This window comes from Peromyscus californicus, unplaced genomic scaffold, assembly GCF_007827085.1.
Source record: "Peromyscus californicus insignis strain IS unplaced genomic scaffold, ASM782708v3 Scaffold_9__1_contigs__length_137607984, whole genome shotgun sequence".
Lineage (NCBI taxonomy): Eukaryota > Metazoa > Chordata > Mammalia > Rodentia > Cricetidae > Peromyscus > Peromyscus californicus.
Window position 1 is genome coordinate 33,790,477 of NW_026294617.1, and position 12,917 is coordinate 33,803,393.

At 40.3% G+C, this 12,917-nt stretch overlaps 1 protein-coding gene across 4 annotated transcripts in view; it reads left to right on the forward strand.

Annotated features, from left to right (window-relative positions):
• Positions 1-12,917, forward strand: part of Trpc4 (transient receptor potential cation channel subfamily C member 4) — a 178,327-nt gene that overhangs the window by 148,755 nt on the left and 16,655 nt on the right. For all 4 annotated transcript variants that reach the window (XM_052731055.1, XM_052731056.1, XM_052731054.1 and 1 more), the window contains 3 exons: positions 385-698; positions 7,970-8,165; positions 11,238-11,432. In XM_052731055.1, coding sequence (XP_052587015.1) covers positions 385-698; positions 7,970-8,165; positions 11,238-11,432 — 705 coding nt within the window. The remainder of the gene's footprint in view (positions 1-384; positions 699-7,969; positions 8,166-11,237; positions 11,433-12,917) is intronic.

Sequence of the window (12,917 nt, forward strand, 5' to 3'; positions counted from 1 at the left end):
GAGTTATAAATTAATGAAATTCTGTCTTTGGGTAGCTTATCTTATAGCTCAGTGGTTCTCAACCTTCCTAATGCTGAGACCCGTTAATACAGTTCCTTATGTTGTGGAGACCCCCCAACCATAAATTGATTTTGTTTGCTACTTCATAACTGTGATTTTGCTACTGTTACGAATCATAATGTAAAGAGCCATGATTTTTGATGGTCTTAGGCAACACCTGTGAAATTGTGACTCAGAGGTTGAGAACCACTGCTCTAGCTACTGCTGTCACAAAGGATACACCTTCCAACAGTAGTTGAGGCAGACCTAAGATAGCACTGCAGAACGGAACTTGACTCCATCAGCATCTATGTTTACCTTCCCCCTTCATTTCTGTTTCCTCAGTACAGTGCTCTGAACCCACGGGAATCATGGGACATGTGGCACCCCACCCTGGTGGCAGAGGCTTTATTTGCTATTGCAAACATCTTCAGTTCCCTGCGCCTGATCTCACTCTTCACTGCAAACTCTCACCTGGGACCTCTGCAGATATCTCTGGGAAGAATGCTCCTGGACATCCTAAAATTCTTATTCATATACTGCCTCGTGCTGCTGGCCTTTGCAAATGGCCTAAATCAACTGTACTTCTACTATGAAGAAACAAAGGGGTTAAGCTGCAAAGGCATACGGTGTGAGAAACAGAATAATGCGTTTTCCACGTAAGTCAGAGAGGGATTTCTCTTGGTAACGTTGGGCGGAGTTAAGAGTATATGCCTTCACAAATTTGAAAAATCCACCCCATGTTTGCAAAGGAAATGGAGAATTAAAGCTATGAATAATGCAGGAAATGGAATTAGCATGGCTTTGAATAGAAATGTAGACTTCTGGCATTAAGAAAAAAATACTGGGTACATTTATTTTAAGTTTTAGTAAATGGTCTTTTCTTTTAAATGACCTCATGAAAAGGAAAGGCTATCTATCCTGTTTGAAACTGTAGAATTCAAAAAGGAAGCCTATGTATTATTGACGTCTTATAAGTATGCATGTGCAATCAATCTTGTTGGAAAAATGCAAGTGCTTTTCTGCATTTCCACATTGCCCTTCATATGATTCTTTTGACTTTTAGTGTGGTATGCAAAAACATAAGCATGTAAATATTATCCGAAATGGACACTCAAGTCCGCCCGTTTATAATTACCTAGTAACATTTCCTGTAAGCTTATGTGAGGATGAGCGGTTATATACAGCTATTGTTGACTTCTGGTGACTCTCATAAGCAGGATTGATGTCAGCCTGCACTCATAAGAGACTCATGTGCCCCGCTACCTGCCCACAGGCTTTTCTGCCTGTGTCCATTTCCTTCCCACTGTGAGGAACAGGTTAGCAGGTTAAGAAGCTGGGTGACTTCTCTGTAGACAGCAAACCCAGTCGACACATGCTTGTTTTGTAACTTTAATAACCAGCCTTGTTCGTGGGTCCTCATAGAATTATACACACTGCACAAGAGACAGGAGTTTTCCAACTAGAAGTCATTTCACATAACCTAAATCACTCGCCACTAAAATGCTCTAGTTAATCCTGCATCTGTTTGTTTTTATCCTGATATTTAAAACTCCATTTTAATTAACCAACATCTGCTTTTGTGCACAGAGGATTTTAATCTCTGATTTGATACAAACTAGCAATTGTAAGAAACCATGTGATCCTGATTACTCATGTCTCATCTCAGTCATCCTCAGGTTAACTCCTTGGCCCAGACTTGGCCTCCTCCTCAGCTGTCTTCTGACTTTGGGATTGAGAGAGGTTGTGGAACCTCCTTCAGTGACATCCTTGTTTGCTAGGACCTTACATGGCATCTCAGCTCTAATGGTTGGCCTTATTTCCTGGCCATGTGTAGGTTTTTTTTTTTTTTTTCCTTTGTGAATTGGCCGAAGGCAATGAGGACAAGAGATTCTCAAGGACCCGACCCCACCACCCTTCTCTGTGCCTCTCAGAATCTTCCTGGACATTGTCTGGCGACTGATTGTCTCTGTGGTTTTATGACAGAGTGCCCTGTCCCAAGTGTCGCCTCTCCTAAAACCTTTGATGCTTTCTCATAAGATCTCCTGACAGGCTATCTGCTGGGCTGTCCTCTCGTGTGTTGCTCAGTCCTTCCTATGTGCTGTATTCCTGAAGGAACTTCTACACAGCACCTACAGTGGAGTCACCTACCTCCCTCATCCTATCTAATGTGATGGAAAAGATCTCACTCACCACCCAGTCCTTCTTACCTGCCTGATTCCCCTGCCAGTAACAAGGCTACTGTCACACTGTCCTTGGTCATGAAACCCTAAGATTCCCTGTCATCCCTTTGTACCTAATGCTGGTTTATTATTAAGTAATTAATTATAATATCAGATCAAAAACATTGTGGTTAGATGTACAATGTAAATTTCTGATATAGATTTAGTCCAAAAACAAATGGTATATGTTTCATCTTAAGTATAGTTCTAGTTTATGTCTACCCATGATTTCTTTCATGACTTGAAAGGCAATGTATAATTGCATATCTGAGAAATTGTAGGACTAAATCATTTGACACCCTCCCCCAAAGATCAGATGTCTCATCTAAATTATTTTATCCTGCAAATGACAATTATGTTTTTCTCAAAGATATTAAAAGCTAAATGATACAACTAGCCCTGAATGTTATTAAATAGGCTGTGTTAGGCTTAAGCTTATCCCTAGCTGACTCTGCTCTGATGTAACAGATGTCTGTCATTCTAAAAGGGACATGTGGTGACATTTGGTGTCTCTCGTTATCCACAATTCATAGCTGCTTTCTTTCACCTTCAGTTTTTCTTCCACAGAAAATTTTCACCATCTTACTATCCACGATTGCAGAGACTATACTTCGAATGACATTAAGATCAATTCACAGAAAGTGCCTAGCACAGCACCTGTGCTGTTATCTTGGGCCCTCAAAGACAGTAGCAAATCCTGAGCGGTGTTATTTTGGGTAGAGTGCCATTTCTCATTTATTTCCTGAACTTCTTACCCGTCCCTCCTGGACTGCAGTTGTCTGTCTGATAACAGCGCCCGCTCTTGTCTCCTTCCCTGCATCGGTGTCATCCTGTGTAAACATCTTTCTTCACCTCTCCGTCATTCTTCATTTAGCTCCTGCTTACAATGTAGGGCATTGTAGTTACTGGTTCTACTGGCTGTTCGTCATCTAACACCATGCTCAGTGTGGCTCCCGAAGAAAAACTTGAGGCACAGACAGCTCGCTAGTCTCTTTCCCAACTTCCCCTTCCTCATTCCCAACTCTCCTGGCCAGTGTTACCATAACCCACCCACACAGTGAAATAAAAACTAGGGTTTGGTACTGTGCTTCCTCCCCTCCATTCCACATGTCTTTCTCACTCGGAGTATCGTTATCTTGTCAATATCTTCCCTTGTTCACTGCCCGGGCCCAAGTTTACTTCCTCCGGTCACTGAGTTTGTTCTGTCTGTCTGTCTGTTGACATCCTTCTTGGGAAAGATCTTTCTAGACCAAGATTAGAGGCTCCACCATCTACAGTTCCCAATGGTTTTCTATTTCTTACCAGACTCACCCCTAACCTTGCTGGACCTTCTCAGTCCTTCACTGATCTGGCTTTTGCCTCTTTTCCCAATTTTTTTTTCAAGTTCTTAAGTTATTTTACTCTTTCCGGACAAATTGATTGTAAATCCCCAGTATATATGTTTTCATTCCATTGCCCCTTATTTTGCCTTCACACTTGTCAAATCTTTTATTCTCAGATGTACTTTTTCCAGTACACATTCCCTGATGCCTATCTGCTGTGGGCTCTCAGTGACTCAGGTCTGTACCAGGCTTTTTCTTTGGGGCCACCGACATGCTCCTGCATCATGACATGGAGACTTATTATTAGTTATGAATGTTCAGCCTTAGCTTATGCTCATTTCTGGCTAGCTCTTATAACTTAACCTGTTTCTCTTCATCAGTGTTTTGCCTTAGGGCTTTTTACCTTTCTTTCTGTATGTCCTACTCTGTGTCTGCGGGCTCGTTGCTGCCTGGCTGGCCCTCGGCATCTTCTTCTCTTTCTCCCTTGTTCTCTATCTTCTTCCTCTCATTCTTCATGAGTCTAGATTTCTCTTCCTATTTATTCTCTGCCTTCCAGCCCCACCAATCTCTCTCGCTCTCTCCTGCCTAGCTATTGGCTGTTCAGCTCTTTATTAAACCAATCAGGCAGGCCAGGTGAAACAAATGCAACACATCTTTGCATAATCAAACAAATGCAGCCCAAACAAATGTAACACACCTTTACACAGTTAAAGTAATACTCCGCAGCATAAACAAATGTAACACATCTCTGCCTAGTTAAAGTAATAGTCCACAAAATAGGTCTGCTAAGACTGCATTTTCCTCCAGCAAATGGATACATCTGCCAGTTCCCTTCATGTTTTGTAGTTTTCTCATTGACATGTGAAAAACTCATCATTAAAAGACTCTCATCTATTTGGTGACTTGAAATAATTCTATTCAGAAGTACTGCCCCAGCAAAAGGATTTGCCCATGAAGTTGGGGTCATGAGCCTTATGACATTGTCTGATTGAGCAAAGCTCATTTGTGTGTATTGGAGCTCAATTCATAATGTCTTAGACTGGCTAATTAAGGTCACACTTTACATATTTTAATATGACCTTTTTGGACAGAAACAAACATAAATGTTGAGTTACATCTTGGCATGAATTTGTTCATAATTTTAGTCTCAGAGGACAAGAGGAAATCTCAACCTCAGAAAACATTCCTTTTTCATTAATTCCATGTCTCTAGCTGTACGTATTAAGCCAAGAAGGAACAGGATCATTCAAAAAGTAACAGGTGAAAAACACCTTCAAGGGGGAATAAATAAATTGTTATTTTCATAAAAGCAAAATTCTGACCCATATAAAGTGGGTCTTCAGTTTAGACGTCAACACAGATATTGTGTCATGTGAGTTAATTAGGTTGTGGCATTACCTTGGGAAATTAATAAGCATTTCATAAAAAAAATCGCTTCTTTTCACTCACACAATGTGGAAAATATCAGCCACATAAAGGCCTTCTGAGATGTGATGCAGCTAACGATTCCTAAATTTATGGACAGTGTGGGTCTCAGTGGATTTGAGACTCAGTAATACTCCTGGAAGCAATGGCTTTGAAATATTAACCTGTATAACAGTCCAATGAAGAAACAACTCATTGAGGGATACCTGCATACCAGGCTCGTGGTTCATCCGAGAGGCCAATATATTTTAGCTAGGTGAAATGTCCTGTGATTTCACCACTGAATCATCCCACCAAAGGAAAAGAAAACACTGTAGTTGATCACAAAGTTTCATTTTGCATTTTATTTTGCTAAATCTTAATTTTTAAGTGTCTGTAGATGTTTGCTAAATGATTAATGAACGTTCTCTGAGAACTAGTTCTTTTAGACAGAAGCAAATGAGGACTTTCAACCATGGCAGCCTTTTAATTTGCATGACTGCTTTTATTAGAATGCTTGAGGAAACAACCATAATGAGAAGGCACTTGTAATGTCATTTGTTTGTTAGTATTTTATGTATTTTATAATGTGTGCTATGTAATATGTAACTTTCCCTTTTCTTTCCTGAATGCTGTGTGTATGTATGTATATACGTATGTATGTATGTATGTATGTGTGTATATGTATGTATGTGGGTACATACACATGTGTGCATGTGCATGTGGGGGACATAATTCTCTGCGTCAATGAGGTGGAATCTCTCACTGAGATGATTTAGCTAGCATGGCTCCCAGCCCCAGGAACTGCTTCTCCACCTCCTAAAGCCTGGGATTATGGGCAACAGCCACAACTGCCCAGCTTTCCTGTGGGTGCTAGGGATTCCGACTCCAGGCAGTGGCTTACAGAGCAAGTGCCTGATCTCCCGAATCAAATCTGAGCTATATCATGTGAAACTTCTCCTGAATTACTCACTCATGTCAGGACAAACCCATCTGAATTATATTTATATATTCCTATCAAGAATCATCACTGTAGGGGGAATAAAAGGACACAGTTAATTCACATTAAATTCAAAGGATGCCTAAGAGTTACTAAAACTTAAGAAATTAGAATCTTGAACCAAATTAAAACATTTTTATGAACTTTTCTGGAGTCAATGAATTCATTTCAGTCTCCCTGACAGTTTGGAGACCCAGCTGGGCTCTTCCATGTGAACACATCTTCACCTTCTCACATAACACAACACCCCTCATTCAAACTAAATTTGCTCAAAACAGCGCCTTTGTTACAATTATCTTTCACAGCATTTAACTACTATAAAATGTAAATAAAATTAAATTTCATCTCCTAGAATCAGCTTTTCAACTAAAAATATGAAGTTTACATTTGCAAAAAGCAATAAATTTGTGGAAATAAAGGTCTAAGTGGCAGTTTGGACATATTTAGTTAGACTTCTTTGATCATGGGGGCTAGAAATGAATTGTATCTGTTTCAGGCATTCTGCTGTAAGGATAACACATAGACCCACAGCCCTCAGATGCTCTGCCAAGAAGGGTATGTCCAGCTTTAGAAACATAGGGAACTGACACAGAGCTGGGCCAGGAGGGCTGCCTCTGCATCGGCCTCAGTATGATCCAGTGTCTCCCCATATATTCCTTTCTTTTGTCCTGTGGTTTGTTTCTGCATCTTGGTATATGTTGTGGCAAACCTCCAACACACCTTGTTCCCAATGAGCCTCCTAAACTCATTTCAGGCTCTTCTGGCAACTTGGCATTTCCTGCAAAGAGGAAGTCTGGTCATTTTCTCCTTAGGCCAGGCTGCAGGCCTCATATGAATTGTATCTTCTTGTGTCATTTGACCATAGATGACCTAACATTCAGGCACTGGGTAGACAATTTAGGAGAGCTCAGGGAGCCATGATTCTGGAATGTGATTGACCTGTTCTCCCAATGAGATTCTGGTCTAGTCCTGGCCTCTCTAAAGACTGAAATCCCACCTCCTCACTCTCCATGTCAGTTTCCCAAAGGTTTTTGCCTTTATCTTTCTAACATAATGCAAACATAGTCTTACTTTAATCATTTCTAAGCGTCTAGAAGATCTACCATCATCTTACTACACATCATATTATTGTGTTACACGATACATTGAAACAAACATTTCTTAATTTGACTGCAGGTGATTGTAAGATTATTATGTTTTTCTCATGTTTAAATAAAGGAAATTCACTTATTACCTTGAGTAAGTAAAATGGGCCTTGAAATTAAAAAAAAAAACTATAGTGTCTAAGCATTCTGAGACTATTTGCTTTCTGGGGCAGTATACTATGTGCCGCTCCAATTACAAATGCAAAAATTAAAAAAATCTAATTTGTTTTAATCCTTCTGTAACTAAAAGCAAAGCAGAGAAAAGCATGACTGACTTTTATGGAGTAGTAAGCTTTAGGATTAACTATCCTTCAGACCCTGAGGATGGGAATCATCAAGCTTTCTGTGAACAGCCCATAGTAAATACTTTAGACACCATGTGTCAATTGTTCTCTGATGCAATTGTTTATTTCTGCCAACATGAACAGCACAAAATAAACCATACACAGCACAGAAACAAGCAAGGGCGACTGTGTCTCATAAAGTTTGATTTACAGATGTTAAGATACAAACTTTACATAACTTACATATGGCACAAAGATTATATTGTGATCCGTTTATTTTTCCTCAACCATTTGAGAAACAAAAAACTATTCTTAACCCAGCAATCATGTTTTTCCAGGGTCTGAATCCTTTACCCACTTGCTCCAATAAACAAAGTATGGTTTTCAATGCTCTTTAGACAATAAAATAAATAGGAAAAACAAGTATAATTTTTGTATCAGTTTGATAAAAATAATTTAAACTATTTTATTAAGTTCAATTTTGTAATTTTTGCTTGAAGTTAACAGCATACATAAAATAAGATAACATTACTACTTTCGTGTTTTATTCCAGGTTATTTGAAACTCTACAATCCCTGTTTTGGTCAATATTTGGACTCATCAATTTATATGTTACCAACGTCAAAGCCCAGCATGAGTTCACCGAGTTTGTTGGGGCCACCATGTTCGGGACATATAATGTCATCTCTCTGGTTGTCCTACTGAATATGTTAATTGCTATGATGAATAATTCTTACCAACTAATTGCCGTAAGTTGACAACGTTACTTTTAATTCAATATTCTTTCTGAGGAGTGTTGTTCTCAGCTGTGTTCTGTCTTATCGTCATAGTAAATAAAGTTTATACTTTGCTATTAATGAGAGAGATCACAATAGTGAGTGGTTAATTGTGGTGTATATAAACAGCAGTGTAGCGTGAGTGGCTGCCTATTATTCTATTTTGTACACAGAGTAACTTGGAAAATTAAGTCAGCCTGTATTGCCAGGGAGCCATGCCATGAAACAATGTAGAAAGAAGTCGCTCATCTCTACGGAGCCCAACATGCTCTGTGTCTCTCCCTGGAGTCTGCTAACTCAGTAGAAACAAACCCATGCCAGGCTGGAAAGTTGAAAAGAAATCCCAGAGATAACTCTGGTAAAGGGAAAGCCATATATGCTCAGTTTCTTAAAGTGTAGTAAAAGTAGGGTCTGTAGAGATGGTCCAGCAGGTAAGAACCCTTGCTGCTCTTCTAGAGGTCCCAGGTTCAATTCACAGCACCGACATGGAGCCATCAGCAGTCTCGGGATCCAACACCCTCTTTGGCCTCAGCTGGCATCTGGCACACATGTGGTGCACAGATAGACATACAGGCAAAATATCCATACACATGAAATAAAAATTTTGAAAGCAGCCGGGCGGTGGTGGCGCACGCCTTTAATCCTAGCACTCAGGAGGCAGAGCCAGGCGAATCTCTGTGAGTTCGAGGCCAGCCTGGGCTACCAAGTGAGTTCCAGGAAAGGCGCAAAGCTACACAGAGAAACCCTGTCTCGAAAAAAAAAAAAAAATTTTTGAAAGCTTAGTCAAAGCAACAAAAATAGAAATGATCTTGCATTCTCCAGACAAATTTGTGGTGGAATATATATTATTTAAAATTCTAGCTTGCAAGCAACATAGCATCATTTATTTATTCAAAATTTCAAAAATTTCTGCCTACGCACAGATGCTTACATCTGTAATCCCAGCATTGGGAAGGCTGAGGCGGGTAGACCGTTTTGAATTCAAAGCTAACCTGAGCTACATAGTAACTTCCAGACCATCCTGGGCCAAAACATGAGATGCTGTGTCAAAAAGCACAAAACCATCAACCAACCTGTCTTATCAATTGACTGACTATGGTTGAGTAAATGAATGCCTTGTTACCAAGGACTGTTAGAGAAACGCTACAGCAGCAGAGATGGAACACTGTATCCACTTGAACTTCTTAATTAGCCATCTAAGCCTACAGAGACCAGCTATAGTAACGAACTAAAACTCACCATGGCACAGAACATGCGTGTGAAGTCTTTCCTAGTCACACCTTAGCACAGAACATGTGTGTGAAGTCTTTCCTAGTTACACCTTAGCATACAGCGTATAGTACAGGTTGTCCATTTTGTCACACGCAGCAGCAATGGTGTCCTGTCCTTGAGCTATAGCAGAACTGTTACCGTGATTATTGTCGAGCAGCACTCTGAATTTTAGTTCAGTTTTCTTCACCGAGGTAAGTTTTTCTCATGCCCGTCACTGAAGAAAAAATTGTGCAAGGCATTAGAATACAGCATCTGTGTTACTGGTTCATAGGCTATGTGTAAGAATTCCTCTAGCTCTAGCAATCTGGACATGAACATCAGAACATCAGAACATACAGAACTTCATGTAACATCCAAGAGCCTGAAGTTTTTATAGATAGACTCCACATATATCCAGAGCAACAGAAAAAAAAGAGATAGAGAAAACCATCACCATCAAACTAAGGACAAAGACACTGCCAACATTTGGGGTCCTGTGAAACATCAGATGACCCAACTTTGTCCAGAAGAAAACATTACTCGAGAGTAGCATGACACTGTCTCACCACTGTGTGTGTGTGTGTGTGTGTGTGTGTGTGTGTGTGTGTGTGTGTGTGTGTGTGTGGTGTGTGTGTATGTGCATGCGTGTGTGTATCTTGTTTTTCTAGGCAATGAACAGAAAACAAACCTCAAATCTCCCTTTTTATTTAGCCCAAATGCTGAAATTGTTGTGAGACAGGCAGGCATCAGGACATAGATTAGTGACCCCTCAGTGTCCTGTGAAGGAAGCTCCTTGGGATGTTTGCATGTCAAGAATCTAACTCCTGTGTCTCCCAGAATCTCAGGACAGACTCAGAATCCCTTTTTGGTTCCTGCTCACCACACCTCAGAGCTATAGGGTAAATCATATAAATGTAGGAAGTTAACAGTTGCTGAGCTGAATCAGTAACACAAGCTGTAACTAAAGCCTTCTCATACTTTTACATTGCTCACAAATTTCTTATGTATCTACTGTACATTGTTCATATACTTGATTTCTAAGGGACTTTTAACAGACAAAAGAAAAGAGTGAATAATTTCAATATTAAAAAGAGAGAGTACTGTTCCAGGTTTCTGTGAGGTGTAACTTCAACTGAGCAATGGTTTATGATGCATGAGGTCTCAGGATTGTACTGGACTAGCAGATGATATTTGGCCACCATCCTGGGACACAAATATCCTAATTAATAGCTCCTGTGCAATTGTACCAAGACTCAGTGCTGTGATGGAGGCACTATGCTGCATCGTGTGTTGGTGGAATTTCTCTGTAAATTTGCATCTATTGTCTGAAGGTAAGAGAGAGTTATCCATGTGGAAATGCATCCACTAAGACATCCCCTGCAGCACCAAAGCTCATCTGTGAGCATCTATGCAGGTGGCATTCATCTGAGCAGTGTGCAAGGCCTGGGCTAAGATGCAAAGCCATGCCTCTGGCTAGCACCTAATGAAACTAAGCCATGCAGTCTTCTGAGCCAGAACTGCAGCATTGCCTCCCAGGCAAAACTAATCACCACAGCCTCTGTAACACACAACCGTAGATCCCTGGTTCCCTGAAGAAGGAAGAATGAATGGAGTAACAGTGACATGAGTCCGTACTGGGTAAGCTGCCGTCTCTGAGAGTTAGCGGTGTTTTTATAAGCCATCTAATTAATGTTCCAACAACCACTCTGTGTCAGGCTCAGGCTCCATCTGTGAGGTTTATCTTACCTTGTTAATTAGAGAACCTGTCTGCAGTTGTCATGTTCTCTTGTTCAGGATCATGCAGATATAGAATGGAAATTTGCCAGAACAAAGCTTTGGATGAGCTACTTTGAAGAAGGGGGTACCCTGCCTACGCCTTTCAATGTCATCCCAAGCCCCAAATCCCTGTGGTACCTGGTCAAGTGGATATGGACACACCTGTGTAAGAAAAAGATGAGAAGGAAGCCAGAAAGCTTCGGGACAATTGGGGTAAGGACACGTCCTATTAGTAACACATTATCAATCATGAGTTGTTTGACTAGAGTGGAATCATTCCTGAACATGGACAGATCTTATGACTTTCTGTTCTTGCTGATTGGACACAGTGAACTTTAACTGTACATCACTCATGTTTAATGCCCTGTCAGAGTAGCTAGGGACCCTTCACAAGCCCATTTCCTGGATGAAAGACATCACTCCTGTCTTAATGGGATCAACTCTCTTCAAAGAGGCCTCCTCATTCTGTTAGCCTAGGCGTGGGGACACAGCCATCTCTTGTACTCTGATTTCTAGCTCTTCTGCAATTGCAACAGCAACTTATCTGTGGCATAGCTAATGTCTGGCTTTCTCCCTCTGAACTGCAGAGTCCATGAGGAATGATGCATGCTTTAGTGTTCAAGTCCTGGTGTCCAACATTGGATCCGTCACTGAGGATGACATTGCCTGGTAGTTTGTCAAGCCTTTATCACACTGAGATCTGTTCCCTCCAGTCCTACTGCTCTGGGACGTTTGTCAAAGGCATTTTCTGCATCTATTGAGATGATCATGGGAACATTTTTCAGACATTTATTTTATTTCTTACATTTATTGATTTACATATGTTCCGCCTTCCCCATATATCCAGGATAAAGAGAGCTTGATCATTGTGGATGATCTTTTTGATAAATGCCTGAATTTGGCATGAAAATATCTTTTTAGAACCTTTTCATATGTGTTCATTGGGATATTGGCCTGTAGTTTTCTTTCTTGTTGTGTCTTTACCTGGTGTTGAGATTAGAATAATGCAAGTTTGGAAGTGCAGTTTCTGTTTTTAATTTTTGGATGATTTAAGAAGTACCTCTTGTAGATCTTCTTTGAGAGTCTGGTATAATTCTTCTGTGAATTCATCTGGGCCTGGGTTTTTTTTTTTTTTAACCTGGAAGGCTTTCTATTGCTGTTATGATCTCTTTATTTGTTATGTTCTATTTAAGTTGAAATACTCTTCTTGGTTTAACTTTGGTGGTTTGAAGAACCTAGAAATTTACTCTTTTCTTTTAGATTTTCTAACTTTATTAAAAACACTCATAGCATTTTTTAAAAATAAAATATAGTAAGATAAAACAAAAACAACACATTGGAATTGGAGAGAGAGAGAGAGAGAGAGAGAGAGAGAGAGAGAGAGAGAGAGAGAGACAGAGAAACCCAAGAAAAGGCACAAGAAACAGATACCCACTTATTTGCACACTCAGGACTCCCATAGAAACACTGAACTGGAAGCTATATTATAAACCCAAAGGGCCCGCTGAAGATTCATACAGGCCCTGTGCATGCTGCCTCAGTCTCTGTGAGTTCACAGGAGCTTTGATCGTGTTGATTTAGAGGGTCTTGTTCTCCTGGTGTCCTCCATTCCCTTTGGTTCTTAGATTTTTTTTCTGCCTCCTCTTCTGCAGGATTACCCAAGCCCACGAGGAAAGGATTTGATGGAGACATTCTGTT